Source organism: Enhydra lutris, unplaced genomic scaffold, assembly GCF_002288905.1.
Source record: "Enhydra lutris kenyoni isolate GAN:26980312 unplaced genomic scaffold, ASM228890v2 scaffoldscaffold5, whole genome shotgun sequence".
Classification (NCBI taxonomy): Eukaryota; Metazoa; Chordata; class Mammalia; order Carnivora; family Mustelidae; genus Enhydra; species Enhydra lutris.
Window position 1 is genome coordinate 38,330,581 of NW_019154089.1, and position 16,154 is coordinate 38,346,734.

Consider the following 16,154-nt stretch of genomic DNA (forward strand, 5'->3'; position numbering starts at 1 on the left):
ATTTGGTATCAGATATGCTTTTTTTACTTTCTCCAAGTGATTCCTGGGTTATGACATCATCACTGATTAATCCACTCAGCTTTTCCTCACTGACATGAATACCACCATAAACTAGATCCCGACATACGTTTGAATCCCCACATGGGGCTTAATATGGAAACGGTTTTACCCAGCTGTCTGCTTAACGTCTCCAGTACCAAATTTTCATTGTTGTATTGTAGGTACAATTGTTGTATGGTAGGGTTAGACTCCTTTTCTGAAGAAACTTTCTGAAAAATTTTCAGACATTTTTCCACCAAATGAACTTCAGTATCATTTTGTTATGTTAAAAAATTCTGTTATTTTGGACTTCCTATTCCCAGACAGAACTGAACTGTGCCAAAACTATGCTATGTCACACAACAACGAACTGTAGATGATAAACACTAAAAGACTAAAGAAGATAAATCCAAATTTATGTTAGAAAAGAGAAATAAAATGTCTGTGGTTCCCTAAAGTAGCTCTGCTATCTCTATTTTCAAATTTCCTAGGATGCCCAAGTGGTTCAGTTGGTTAAGTGTCTGCCTATGGCTCAAGTCATGATCTCAGGGTCCTGGGACTGAGTTCCGCATCAAGCTCCCTGCTCAGCAGGGAGTCTGCTTCTCCCTCTCTCTCTCTGCCCCTCCCCCAGCTTGTGCTTACTCTTTCTCTCTCTCTCAAATAAATATTTTAAAAAATAAAATAAAATTTCTTTTTCTGCAAATATTCAGTAATTTTCAAAAATTCAGAACACTTCTATAAACTTCATAAATGGAAATTTCCCCTAAGCAAATAAAATAGTGGAAAATCCAAATGCTTAGAAAAGTTCATTGCAATTGTGTAAGAGAAAAACTGGAAAACAATCCAGACATCAGACTACAAGAGAAAAGTTGTGTCATAGTGACTTAGTTATGTCACAATTATTGTGACATAGTTAATTATTGTGTCATAGTGGGCTCATAGTGACATAGTGGTCATTATGAAGACCATATAGGAATATGAGCAAAGGCAGAACGGGATCAAGACCACCAACAGTTCACAAGCATTTATGCTATGCAGTATACTGAGTACTTCAAAAGCATTATCTCATTGAATCTTTATAATAACATCTTTATTGATCCCTGGTCCCAGGCAAGTAAATGAAAGACTCATGATTTAAACTCAGGTCTCCAACTCCAGAGCCAAAGTGTATTAGGGTTGTTTATTTAAATGGATAATGACTGAAAGAAGAAAGCAGGGGAAACTGGAAGTGACAGGCTTTTGGGGTTTTTTGTTTTGATTTATTTGACTTTTGTTTATAATGAAGTCTGGAAAAAAACTGTAATTTAAAAAAAGATTTTGGAAAAAAAATTTACTATAAAACAACTTAATGTGTACTGCATACAGTAACGATGGGTATTATTTCATGAAACTTTGATTCCAATCACTTACATATACGTGCGTATGAAGAAAATGTTTCTCACTGTGGGCTGTAGTCAAAAAAGTCAAACACTGCCTTATGTTGTACACACATGGTACTGTAATAACAAAAGTCAACAAATCAGTCACTACGAATTTCGAGAAGCCTGAGATGTTAATGTAGAAAATGGCTATACAATAGAACTTATTGCAACCAAAGTAGTATTCTCTATCTTCACTGTGTAAGCTGTCCTACATAGCAGCCACAAGATATACAGGCTAGTGTAACTGAGGAACTGGATTGATTTTAATTTAATTTCACTTCTATTTCAATGCCATAGGTAGCTAGTGACTACCATGCTAGATAGCGCACTCCTAGAATTTGCTCCTACTTACACGCGCTGTGGGGGGCGGGGGTAAAAGTCAACCAAACAAAATCTTACCTAAAAATATGGCAAAGCACTTCATGTGAAAGTTGATTCATATAGTCCTTTGTTTCATCAGATATTGTTTCCTCAATGATTTCATTATTCATGAGACATGTTTTAACACTTTTCTTTCGTGGACCCATTGCTGTGTTAGCTCCAGTATCAAAGAACAAATCTTCCCTCTTGATAACTTGAATTCAAAGCACCTGAAAGCAAGCAGAAAGTAAAGATGAAAGCGCACCAACTCCAGACTCAGAAATGATCCCAAAAACCTAGTTTGTAAAACGACGTTTATTTTATAAAAGAGAAAGATACAGACTACATTCAAATTAATAAAAACATTACACAAAATGCACAGAACATCTTTTTCTGAAAAGCAGTAGAGAATATAAAAATGCATTATTTAGAATGAGCAAAAAAATAAAAAATAAATAAAATGGAAGGAATCAGGAGTTCTGGATTCTATTTTGTACTGTTGCTTCTTAATTAATCCACTCAACTTTCCCAAGCATGAATTTCTTCACCTGTAAGGTAAAATAGTTAAACTAGGTTAACAAAACCCCTTCCAGTTCTGGGATCTCCTGATTCTAGAACTGCCCCTCACACAGAAGGCAGAAGAGGAATATTGGGTTCTAGTCCTGGATCTGCCAAACTACTTTTATGAACTTGAGTCATCTTTTAATTCTTCATTTTCCCACCTATAAAGTGAGGGAATGAGACACTATCAGTGGGTCCGAGGTCCCTTTATAAATCTGATAAAATATACAGACCTTTTGCTCAAAAACTAAATACTATTTATGTACAACTTCAGATGGAGAATAAAATCACCCTTTTCCCTCTCCTGTAAACACTAAGGAGCAAAGGTTAACTCACTTTTGTGTCAAATGTATGTATATTTTGTCTGTTTTTAGAATAAGCTTTGGTGACAGAGGAAGAGAGGTGAGGAGGGAGAAAAAGGAACGGATGGAGGGTGGAAGGAGAATTAAAGTCAGATGAGCAAGCAACCAGAGGGCTTTGTTTTATTTTATTGGTCAGCTTAAGAGGGAACCATGTAAAAACAGTGTCCTCTAAGTAGCATGATCAACTATCACTGGTAAAATTCTCCAAAATGCTTTGGACTCAAACTCAAAGAACTCTAGATGAGAGCTTAAATTGCATCATGCTGCTGTGATGCACGCAAGTGCAGTTCCAAATCAGTGCTTCTCTAGAATAGTACTGGCTCCAAGTCATGGACCACCTTTTCCTTTTTCCTAATTATAATCCTTTACTACTGAAACTTTCTAAAGCGGACTTTTTATTTTCCTACAAAGTGGACTCAATAAAACTTAACCCTTTCTCGATGACCTCAGGACATCTATATGAATATCCATTATATTCTATGATACCTCTCCTCAGGAACTACAGAAGTCTGCGGAGTTCCTGGGAATTCTTTGCATCACCAAAAAATGGGAGCAAACTGCACGACTAAGTGAATCCTCTGATTTCCTGTGCCTGTGTGTGTGGTCTTTTCCCTCACTGACAGGTCACTGGTTGTAATTTCTCACAGGTGGCAGCATGCTCGCTTCTCCCTGCATTCCACACACGCACACGTGCACAGACATATCCCTATACCTACCTCTAAGCCCCCCTCTAATTTGTTGTCTCTTCAGCCATGGCCTAGGAAACCAAAGAAATACCTTTACACAACTGTGTGCGGATTAGTATCAACAAGCACCAGCAGTACAGACCTAAGCGATTCTGCAGAAAGTAGGTGCGTGAGCTACCTTGCACTGAATTTGTGACCTCTCCTTTGCCTTCTCAATGTCCATCCCATTTTGGTTAACAGACCTTGGGAGAAATAAATGTTTGTACTCAGAACACCCCACAAAAACAGTTACAAATATACCCCTCTGTTCCTATCACTGCCTACCTTTTCACCGCTCTCTCCCCAGCAAAATCAATCTTTCCATCTTACAATGGCTCCCAAAACTGCTCTAAGGTTATTTCGACTTCCTCATCATGAAATCCAATATACCCTCTTCAAGGCTCCCCTACCTGACCCATTTGTAGTATGGGCACTGTTAACCAGTCTTTCTTTGAAATGCTCACATCCTGCGACCCCCAAAGTGACATCCTCTTGGTCCTCTTCATTCCTCTATGAGCACTCCTCAGTCTTTTTTGCCAATTCACCCTAGAATTCTCTTCTGCCTGAGACAACTGTATCCACTCTGTATTCCACTACTGCTACTACAAATATACTAAAAAAAAAAAAAAAGAATCCACTCTGGCTCCTATCTCTCCTGAGTTCTGACATTTACTTCCTCTCAGAAACCTTCATCTCAGTACTTTGAACATCCTTCACAAGTATGTCCAAACTGAACTCTCTCCACAACCACCCCCTCCCAAAACACATTCACAGACAGACAGACACACATACCCCTACTTTCCCTACTCCAGTTTACCAGATGCCCAAAACAGAAACCGTGAAATCAGCCTCAATATTCTGGGATCTCTCACTTTCCAGGCACTCGATTGGCTATTCTTACCAATCTTATCACAATACTGCTCTTGCATCCCCTTCCTTGGGCTTTCAGGCCTCTATCAACCCTCACCTGGATGACAATGTCTTCCTCAGTGATTTCCCTAGAGCCTGGAACAAAGCCTACCACACAATATGCCGACAATAAGTAATTTGCTGAATAAATGCTTACCATACCATACTCCACACTGAAACCAGAATTATGTTTTAAACCATTCCTCTGATTGCACATTAAGTGAAAAAAGCAAAATGTAGATCATTCAAAAGCATTACCTCCTTTGCATTAGAGAAAAAGGACAAATATGCTTGTGTCTGTATGGGACATTTCTGGAAAGGTCCACAACAAAATATCAACAGTGGTTACCTCTGGGGAGAACAGAGGTTTAGTAAAGTAACAAAGATTACTTTTTCTACTCTTCTCCCTTATTTGAACATTTAGATTTGTTTTGCATATTATGCCCCTTAAAAAACAAACAAAAAACAAATCAGCCCACAAGGAATCCCAGTTTCCACAGGATAAAATCTTTCTAATTTCATCCATGGCACCTTCCCAATCTCATCTTTCAATCCTTAACCACTTGTTCTTCAGGACACTCACTCCTGCCCCACCAGTAACCTTAGTTCCCCCAAATATTGATCTTTCATTCCTAATAAGCTATTAACTCCGACTAGAATGTCCTCTCCTTTCCTTTTTTGCCTAAAACAGCATTAATCTGTTTTCAAAATCTAGTTTAAATGTTAAGTCCTCTGTGAAAACTTCTCCCCTCTTTTGAGCTCCCTGTTGAGACTTAACATGTGCTTCTCCTATAGAAACTTGTGTAGTATTTTTTGGGCCATTTTCAGCCAGGAAAAGGGAAGGAATCTCAGTCTCCTGCCTCTAGGTGAAAACCAAGTCTTTGCTCATAATAAATCCTCAAATATCTGATGTATGAACATCCATCAATCTTTCCATTATTGAAGAGGCATCCAGTAGCTTCCAGGCTGCTAGGAACCATTGCCCTCTGAGCATCCTGTTTGCTACCACAGCCCTCCACAATCTCAGTAACAAGCTTATAACCTAGCAAAATGCAACCAGATTTTAATCCAATCAGGAAACACAAAACAAACAGCTAGGGGCACCTACAAATGCCTCAACAAGACTATTAACCAGTTTTGACCAATCCAACCACAGATGAATTCTCCAGCTATCATATTTTTAGCACATGCTTCACTTTTAAGAATCTTGACAGCTCTAGCCTTTCAGGAATATGATGTTACCGACTTTTCATCCTGTAAGTAAAAATCTTTCTTAGCCTTGCTCCCTTCTTTTTCTTCACCAAATCTATATCACTATTTATACCTTCATCTTCTGATTCTGCCTTTTGCTGTTCCTTATTATTTTGCAAGCTGTGATTTTGTGGGAATCAGATTTAATGCCTCAGTGTACAACCGACCCTTGAATTTTTAAACCAAATTGACTGCACCTTAAATATCATTGGTTTATAAATGTTCTCTTGTTTAGGACTCAGAAGTACTTACTCACAGATATGACTTTATAGAACATTATGCAGAGATAGGGTCCCTAGTGAGCCCACAAAAATCTAGTTAACTTACAGTATGCATTAACACTAACTGTCGAAGGGCCTAAATTAGCAGCATTTTTTTAGGTGAAATTATACGTATATTTTCTGTATGATGCCTAGAATTGAAGACTTATTTATACAGCTACCTACTTGGCAGTGAGTAGAGTAGCCTGCGGGAAGCCCCTGGGGGACACGTGGAGATGAAGGCCAGGGTAAAAGATAAGATCTCCATCCCACATGTAGGGGTTTAACAGGTCAGGACCCACAGTCAGGGGAAAGCCATCAGTCCTCTCCAAGTAGGTGTCCTGGAACTATCCAGGAGATAAAAAAGCTTCCTTGTTAAAAAGAATTCATTTCTTTGCCCTTACCACCATTCAAATTCCGTAAAGGAAAACAAAATTATTTCAACTAAAGCTGGCTTCATCTTCATTGAGGTGGCTATGCTGAGAGTAACAAAGGCCTGGCAACTCTGTGTAAGAAGAAAACTGCGCAAAATGAGCAAAATCCAAATGATGATGCTGTCTCTCTTGTCTGTGCACTCTCTCTCTTAATTGCTTTTCTTTTAGTGGGATAAAGGACAAAAGCAAGTGAGAATAGAAAAATAGCCTTCTGTATCTTGGTTTCTTCCTACCCCTAGAGCCCACATATCACCATTTGCCACTTGAGAAACTCAAAAAAGGAGGGAAGGTGCAAAGCAGCAGTAGCTTAGAAGGGAAAGGGCTAAGAAGGAAAAATCCACAGCAGGTGAAGATGAAACACTGAAGCAGATCTAGCAAAGGAGTCATAGAGGGTAAGAGAGAAGTGAGTACAAATACACGATGAATCTATTTTGCAGCACTAGGTGTTATTTCTAGGGCCAGCCAAGTTCTGGAGACTCAGACTCCAAATCTCAAAGAAATGTCATTTTGACAGAAGTCTAGAATCCTAGAATGTAAAAAGCTGAAGTGGCCCTCAGAGGCTACCCAGTCACACAGTTCTTAATTTTTTGTGGATCACAAACCCATCTGAGGCTATGGTAAAAGCTGCACATCTTCTTCCCAAGAGGAAAATAAAACATACTCATGCACGATGAATTTCATACACAATTTGAGGGGCTTCACAGACACATCAAAGTTCATCCAGAGGTCCTTAAGACAAGCTCCCTCAATTTTCAGATGGATAAACAGAACCAGAGAGGATAAGTCACTTGCCCAAGGGCATGTATTAAGTGTCTTCAAACTTCTCAGCCTACATTACACACCCTATCATCAAGTCAGGCTCTGCACCTCAGCTGTCCATCTGCATTCCAGAGCTATGCCCCAGTGCTCTGAGATGGGCTTCTGGATGCTCTGATAAAATTTCTGCTGGCCACACCCTGCTTCACAAATTAGGGTTTGTGGTCCATCTAATTTAAGATCCCACACCACAGCTTTTAGCAGTCCTGGGTATCCTATGGTCTTTCGGTGGCTGTCTGTTTCGCAGACCTTAGCCACTGGAAGCACCTTTATTGTCCGGGTGGTGCAAGTACATTCTAAGTAGTAACCTGAGTTATCTGTGTGTATTCTTTAAGCCAGGGAGTCCTTCCACAATACAATTTCTCTTAGGTGTGCTCTCTTCTCCTTCCAAATGGCCAGTCAAATCTCCTCTTTTCCCAAACAGAACTATACTATCCTCTATTAATTCAGTTCATTCTGTTTGCCCCCAAATTTATCCCCATCTATTTTAATCCCTAACCCTTAAGGCTATCTCCACCTCTTGCAAGGGAGGCCTAACATTTCCTTGCAATATCAAGTTCTTTTCCTTTTAATCCTCTATTTCCACTGTAGAGGTTTTAGTACCTACTATTCACAATTCTGACAACTGGTGATATCTACAAAAATCCTATATGAGTCCACTCCTTCACTCCCTAAATGTCTAATATAAAAATCTTCCTATACCTCTACCATCTTGTCAACATTCTCCACCATCCCTGACTTATTCTATTAATTAATCCTTTCCTCAGACCACACCAGGCCTTCCCAAGCACGTTTGTCTCTTATTAACACACTTTACAACGAAGAGATAAACTAACTAACAACTAACCAGAAAACTGTGGGATCTCTTGTCCGATAGAATTTTCATAATTCTGAACCAATTTCTCATTCTGTATCTAATTAATAACAATTGTATGGAAAAACTCCTCCTTTTCTTGATAGCTGTTATCTGTTCATCCATTATCTACCCTATCATTTACTGCCTACTAAGTGCCAGGTATTGAAAAGTCTGTCTTCCCACGAAACTTACTGTCTTAGAATGCAGGTAGACTCTAACACCAGTTTTTTTTTTATAACTCAGTCATTTCCATTACTATAATCTAAATTATCTTTCATTACCCTCACCAAAAATACCCCTCTCCCATTTAAAACTTCCCAATATCTTCAATCATCCATCTGGTTGAGTGAGGGCTTTCCTGCCCCTCAGGTTCTAATGCCTTTCTTTAGTTTCTATTGGCTTCAGCTTGCTCATATCAAAATAATCTTGCATGTCACTTAATCTGACCTAACATCATAGATCCCAACATCAGAGAGCTTCCATGCCTACTACCCAGGATAGCCTCTCTTGCCTAAAGAGGCACCACAGCACATCTACCAAACTGCTCAAATAAAAAAACAAACATAGAATTCTAGTGCCAAAAGGATCTAGAAATCATCCAGTCCAACCCTTCACCTTCCAGATAAGGAAAAGTGAGACCTAAAGGGGTAAGCTGGTTTGTCCAAAGACACAAAGTCAGAAAGTACAAGAGCTGAAGCAAAGATACAGGTCTTAAACTCCAGTGCAAGACCAATTTTATTTTACTACGTTACTTCACCTTACTGAAAAGTCGTTTTTCCTTTTTCTCTTATTCTATGCCTTCATATCTTTTTCACTAAAGTGTGTACCTGCAGGCACACATTCATTTAAACAAACACACGCAAGGGGTGCCTGGTTGGGTCAATTGATAGAGCATATGGCTCCTGACCTCAGGTTTCCAAGTTTGAACCCCATGCTAGGTGTAGATTATTTTAAAATAAAATCCTAAAAAATAAATAAACACACACACACACACACACACACACACACACACAAAGTCCATATTCATTACCCTAAGAGAACATAAGAAATCACAGCATTGTAAATTTTAAAAGGAGGAAAGAACCCTTAGGGTCACCTAAACCAGTAACTGTCAGATATTAAAAATTACAAGCATAGATTTTTTTAGTCTATAGGACTACACAATATGTAGCTTTCCACATCCCACCTCTTCTCTCTCCCAGAATATCCTGGTCTTATAAAGCCATTATTTCTTTCTTCAGTTGTGCTGAGAGTATGGGAAAGAGGATTAAGAATCAGTGTCCTAATCCAATGCGCTCGTTTGCCAGCTGAGAACTCTCAAGTCCAGAGAGTGCAAAGGAATTTGCCCAAAGTAACAGCAAGTTAAAAGCAGCTTTAAGACAAAAAACAAGATCTCCCATTCTTCACGCAGGAGTGTTTTCACACTGCTGGTCTAGATTTATAAAACGAAGTCGTCAGGACAGAGCTTCTCCCTGCACAAGAACCTTCCTAAGTACCCAGTTGCCCTTGGCCAGTTTGGTGCCTGGAAAGAAACACGGTAGACATCTCTTATCGGCCAACTCCTGGCTACCCAGGAGGCAGGGAAAACAAGCTTTTCAGGTCTGTCTCTAAGACTCCTTTAAAAGGAGCTAAGAACATGATCTTCAGAGCTGGGAGATGCATCAGAAGCTACTAACATTTTCATTTTACAGATAAGCCAACTGCGCTACAGAGAGGGTAATGCACCTGGGCAAGGTCACACAGGGAGTCGGTGGTGAGGTAAAACTAAAATTTGAGGCTCCTGATCCCAGGGCTGGCCGCCTCTCAAAAAAATGTACTCATTGCGTCTTGCTCAGAGACATCCCTCGGTACACTGACTACAGGTCTTCCTTAACTTACTGGCTTAAACACTGACAACGTAAAAATCGTAGAATTAGTGACGCTCGGAGTGGGATGGTGTCCCATATATTGCCCAGGCCAACCCCCCAGCCCGCCCCCAATCTGAGGAAACCCGAGACCCAAAGAGGGTTCTGTATGCTAGAATCTTCGGCCAGCTCTGGATAAGGTAAGCAAACCCGCAACCAGGGCCTACAAGGCCAAGACCCACAAACCCAATCCTTGCTCTCCCGGGAGCTCTAGGCCTGAAAAGAGTCCGAGACCGAGAGCCCAGGCGGTCGGGAGTTCGGGAGCCCCGGAGATCCCACCCGGCTGCCTCCACCCCGCGACACCCTGCCCACACCCCCCGCTTTGCGGCCTGCTGCCGGTCCCCAAGCCCATTCCGCAGCCGCCTCACCTACGCCGGCCCTCCGTCTGTTATTGTGGTTGAGAGGGAGGGAGATATGCGACCGACACTTCCCGCGGCCCCCACCGCCTCGGCGCTTCCGCTTCCGCCGCAGCTCGGGCATTTCCGGAGGGTTGCCTTCCGGGGCTGGGCTCGTTCCGTATGTCCATGTTGGGTGTGGGACGCTGTCGTCGATTCATGGCAGCCATGTTGAGCGTGGCTGTTCATGGGGTGATGGAGCCCGTCCATCTTTCCGTGACTGCATTGCTGCGCCGGAAGTGCCCAGCGTCTGAGGCTGGGGCAGCAGTCACTTTCTGTGGTTTGCGTCTCACTTTGCTGCTGTCGGGCTTTGGGTAAGCTTTTGGACCTTGCGTTTGACATTTGCAAAACCACTGCGTTCCAGTAGGGATTTTTCCAGAATTCGTTTAGCTGAAAAAAGAAAATCGCCCCTATTTTGGGGACGTTGTTTCTGCACATAATTAGCAGTATTTTATAGGTTCCAAAGGGCTCTCACGTGAGTGTCCCATCAAGAACTCCCTACCACTCTGACAGACGGTTAGGAATCAATCAGTTTTTTCATTGTTTAATGGATAAAATTTTTTCTTCAGAGATTAATTGACTTAATGTCACACAGGTGGACTGAAACTCGGAATTTTACCCTCCACATCCCACGTTCTTGCCGGGGCATACATTTAAGTGAAATTGATCAAAATGCATAAACTGAAATAGATACAAATAACCTTTAGGAAAGTTAGTGTACATGAGACCCAGTTTGACAAGACACAAGGCCAACTAGACGATTCAGCTGTAAAAGACCTGAAGATGAACTTTGGGGGGGGGGGGCGCTGCCCTTCCTAGTCCTTTCTTGATGCCCAAACTGGTTTTTCCTCTTTCCCTACTATGGTTTAGCATCATAGGTTTCAGCTTATCATGGCAGTCACAGTTCTAGCTATGTCATTCCAGGTGTCAAATCAGGTGTCTTGATTTAGGGCTCTGGGAAGAAAAAGCAACAAAACCTCATCATATTTATATACTGTTCATCTTAATCCCCATTTTCATGTCACGTTATTCCTGTAAGTGAAAATAAAGTCCTGTTCCCATGTTAGTTGCTTCCATCCATTTCTTTCATATTTGAACTTAAATCAAACAGTAAAACAAACCTTGGCTCTTCCTGTGTTCTGGATTGTTTAGGAAAACAAATAGGGATTATGTATGAAAATGTTTAGCACTGAGCCTGGCATAGATACAAGGGATTGAATAAAGTTTACTTCAGTGCAAATGGGTTGAATCTTTGTTTGAATGTATTACCGAATGGGGTTAGCATTCCTCCTTCAGTAAAGAGTACTATGGTGGGACCAGAAATACTCACAAATAAGATATGTTTCCTACTTCAAATTTGGAAAGGGAAATGAAAGCTTATTTACAAATATTGTAATAAATGCTGAATAGAGATGTTTTCTGAGTGCTATCAGTGCCTGCTGTGTATAAATAGACTTAAAAACCCATTTTAACATTATTTTTCTAGGATTTTATTTATTCCTTTGTTGGGAGGGGGGTCCCAGAGGGAGAGGAACAAGCAGACTCCCTGCTTAGTGCACAGCCAGATGTGGGGCTCCATCTCAGGACCCTGAGATCATGACCTGAGCCAAAATCAAGAGTTGGTCACTTAACCGACTGAGTCACCCAGGCACCACAGTTTTAACATTTTAAGGTAGAAGGTGTGCTTCCCTTTACTAAACTCCAAGATTTTTTTGTTCCTTGGTGATGTAGGTTTTTATTAGAGTCGGAAGCTAGTGTTCCCTGCTCTTATACAGTAGCATCACCAGGGAAGCTCTGCCCTCTACAGTGAAATCTGTCCTACGCTAAATGACCCTGAACCACTGGGTTTTGTTTTGTTTTTTTTTTCATTCTTACTCCCTGCTTTTTAATTAGTTTTTAAAAGATTTTATTTTTTATTCATGAGAGAGAGAGAAGCAGAAGGAGAAGCCAGCTCTCCAAGGAGCAGGGAGCCCGACACAGGACTCACGCTTAACAGAGTGAACTACCTAGGCGCCCCTATATTAAATTTTTTTAAAGATTTTATTTATTTATTTGACAGAGATCACAAGCAGAGAGAGGGAGGGAAGCAGGCTCCCTGCCAAGCAGAGAGCCCGATGCAGGGCTCGATGTAGGGCCCGATTCCAGGACCCTGGGATCATGACCTGAGCTGAAGGCAGAGGCTTTAATCTACTGAGCCACCCAGGCGCCCCTTAATTAAATTTTTAAATATGTCTTACTTCTGGTACTCTCATAGGTTCTAGTACCAACCTCTCTTTTCCCTTGAAATTTCTTAGGCCCTTAGACAAGGGCCGACCATTTGTTAGAAGGCGTTAACACTTAAGAGAACAAGCTCTGGTTGAGGATAGGGGACAGGTTTGTTCAGGTCCCTTTCTTATGGCTCTGGGGCCTGTGTAATGCACAACTGCAGGAGGTACCATGCACATTGGGGTCATCCACATTACCCTTGGAGTTGAGTAATGTGGCAGAACTCAGCTCTGAATTAAATACAGGAATTTTTGAGAAGTAAATCCTTTTATAGCTGTTTCTTTTTTTTTTTTTTTTTTTTTTTTTTTTTTTTTTAAAAATTTTTTTTTTTTTTAAAGATTTTATTTATTTATTTGACAGAGATCACAAGTAGGCAGAGAGGCAGGCAGAGAGAGAGAGAGGGAAGCAGGCTCCCTGCTGAGCAGGGAACCCGATGTGGGGCTCGATCCCAGGACCCTGGGATCATGACCTGAGCCAAAGGCAGAGGCTTTAACCCACTGAGCCACCCAGGCGCCCCTTTTATAGCTGTTTCAACTGAAAAACTGTATTCGGTGGTCAGCAGTGCAGGCGCTACCAGTCTAGAAGTTTAGAAATATGTGCTTCAAGTGTGAGTTCCTCTGCTTACTGGCAGAGACCAGGAGCAAGCATTTCCATTCTCAGCTTCAGGTTTTTCAAGTATAAATGGACACCATTATGGTACCTACATAATGAACCACAGCAGATTTTAGTGGTTTAACACAATTTGTTATGATCTGTCACGATTCTGTGGGTTGACTGGACTTGGGTATGTGGTTCTAGCTTGGAGGTCTCTTACACATTTGCAGTCAGATGTCAGCTGAAACTGTAGTTTACTTCAGGCTCAAATGAATGCTACGTTATTGGCAATTCAGGCTGGAATCCCTCTTTGGAGGCTCAGCTAGAGCTATCCCACAGAGTGCTTGCACATGGCCTCTTTCTCTGGTTTGGATTTCGCACAACAAAATGCTTACTGAGGGAGCTCTCAGAGACTGTACGTGCAGAGAGTGAGCTGTTCCAAGCAATATAGTAGGACTTGTTATGATCTAGCCCTGGATCCCAGAAGTTACTTCTGCCACAGTCTATTGGTCAAAAAGACACAAAGCCAGCCTTAATTCAAGGGGAAAAGAGTAAGACTCCACCTCTTAATTGAGGTGGAGAGTAGCAAAGAATTTGTGGCCATCTTTAATTTACCAACAACCTCATTTGTTTGTTTTTAATTTTTTTGCACATCTGTAGATTTTGTTAGCACAGGTGACAAAAAGAAAGCCTGGTAACCGAACCAGTACAAATAGTTTTGAGTCCGCACATGAATCATTCTTTACATGTTTTTTTAAATTGTGTAAAAATATACATAACATAAAATTTTTCATCTTAAACATTTTTAAGTGGATTTCAGTGGCAATAATTATATTTACATTGTCATGCAACAATGACTACCATCCACCTCCAGAACCTTTTTTTTTTTAATCTCCCCAAATTGAAACTCTGTACCACTAAACAACTTCCATCCCTGCCCAGACCCCCAGCCCCTGGCAACTATTCCACTTTTTGTCTCTAGATAAGTGGAAACATATATTATTTGTCCTTTTGTGTTTGGCTACTTTCACTTAGCATGATGTCTTTAAGCTTCATCCCTGTGTGGTATGTGTCAGAATTTCCTTCCTTTTGAAGGTAGAATAATACTCCATGGTATGTATATACAAAATTTTGTTTGTCCATTCATCCATCTATGGAAATTTGGGTTGTTTCTACCTCTTGGCTATTGTGAACAATGTTTCAGTTACCTTCAGTTTGCAAATCTCTCTTCTAGATCCGCCTTTCTTTTTTTTTCTTTTTTTTTTTAAAGATTTTATGTATTTATGTATTTATGTATTTATTTTTTATTTTTTCAGCGTAACGGTATTCATTATTTTTGCACCACACCCAGAGCTCCATGCAATCCGTGCCCTCTACAATACCCACCACCTGGATCCCCCAACCTCCCACCCCCCGCCCCTTCAAAACCCTCAGATTGTTTTTCAGAGTCCATAGTCTCTCATGGTTCATCTCCCCTTCCAATTTCCCTCAACTCCCTTCTCCTCTCCATCTCCCCTTGTCCTCCATGCTATTTGTTATGCTCCACAAATAAGTGAAACCATACGATAATTGACTTTCTCTGCTTGACTTATTTCACTCAGCATAATCTCTTCCAGTCCTGTCCATGTTGCTACAAAAGTTGGGTATTCATACTTTCTGTTGGAGGCATAATACTCCATAGTGTATATGGACCACATCTTCCTTATCCATTCGTCCGTTGAAGGGCATCTTGGTTCTTTCCACAGTTTGGCGACCGTGGCCATTGCTGCTATAAACTTGGGGTACAGATGGCCCTTCTTTTCACTACATCTGTATCTTTGGGGTAAATACCCAGTAGTGCAATGGCAGGGTCATAGGGAAGCTCTATTGTTAATTTCTTGAGGAATCTCCACACTGTTCTCCAAAGTGGCTGCACCAACTTGCATTCCCACTAACAGTGTAAGAGGGTTCCCCTTTCTCCACATCCTCTCCAACACATGTTGTTTCCTGTCTTGCTAATTTTGGCCATTCTAACTGGTGTAAGTTGGTATCTCAATGTGGTTTTAATTTGAATCTCCCTGATGGCTAGTGATGATGAACATTTTTTCATGTGTCTGATAGCCATTTGTATGTCTTCATTGGAGAAGTGTCTGTTCATATCTTCTCCCCATTTTTTGATATGGTTGTCTGTTTTGTGTGTGTTGAGTTTGAGGAGTTCTTCATAGATCCTGGATATCAACCTTTTGTCTATACTGTCATTTGCAAATATCTTCTCCCATTCCGTGGGTTGCCTCTTTGTTTTCTTGACTGTTTCCTTTGCTGTGCAGAAGCTTTTGATCTTGATGAAGTCCCAAAAGTTCATCTTCGCTTTTGTTTCCTTTGCCTTTGGAGACATATCTTGAAAGAAGTTGCTGTGGCTGATATCGAAGATATTACTGCCTATGTTCTCCTCTAGGATTCTGATGGATTCCTGTCTCACGTTGAGATCTTTTATCCATTTTGAGTTTATCTTTGTGTACGGTGTAAGAGAATGGTCGAGCTTCATTCTTCTGCATATAGCTGTCCAGCTTTCCCAGCACCATTTATTGAAGAGACTGTCTTTTTTCCACTGTATATTTTTTCCTGTTTTGTCGAAGATTAATTGACCATAGAGTTGAGGGTCCATATCTGGGCTCTCTACTCTGTTCCACTGGTCTATGTGTCTGTTTTTATGCCAGTACCATGCTGTCTTGGTGATCACAGCTTTGTAGTAAAGCTTGAAATCAGGTAACATGATGCCCCCAGTTTTATTTTTGTTTTTCAACATTTCCTTAGCGATTTGGGGTCTTTTCTGATTCCATACAAATTTTAGGATTATTTGCTCCAGCTCTTTGAAAAATACTGGTGGAATTTTGATCGGAATGGCATTAAAAGTATAGATTGCTCTAGGCAGTATAGACATTTTAACAATGTTTATTCTTCCGATCCAAGAGCATGGAATGGTCTTCCATCATTTTGTGTCTTCTTCAGTTTCTTTCATGAGT

At 40.8% G+C, this 16,154-nt stretch overlaps 1 protein-coding gene across 2 annotated transcripts in view; it reads right to left on the reverse strand.

Annotated features, from left to right (window-relative positions):
• Positions 1–10,367, reverse strand: part of LOC111140877 (F-box protein 38) — a 54,806-nt gene extending 44,439 nt beyond the window's left edge. Inside the window, exons 1-2 of one of the 2 annotated variants that reach the window (XM_022493115.1) lie at positions 10,267–10,367; positions 1,860–2,050 (exon numbers count right to left, since the gene is read on the reverse strand). In XM_022493115.1, the coding sequence (XP_022348823.1) occupies positions 1,860–1,987 (128 nt within the window). In that variant the 5' untranslated portion in view covers positions 1,988–2,050; positions 10,267–10,367. Of the gene's footprint in view, positions 1–1,449; positions 1,536–1,859; positions 2,051–10,266 lie in introns of those variants that run through there. The other variant, XM_022493116.1, reaches the window with a different exon arrangement.
• Positions 10,368–16,154: the final 5,787 nt, after the last annotated feature.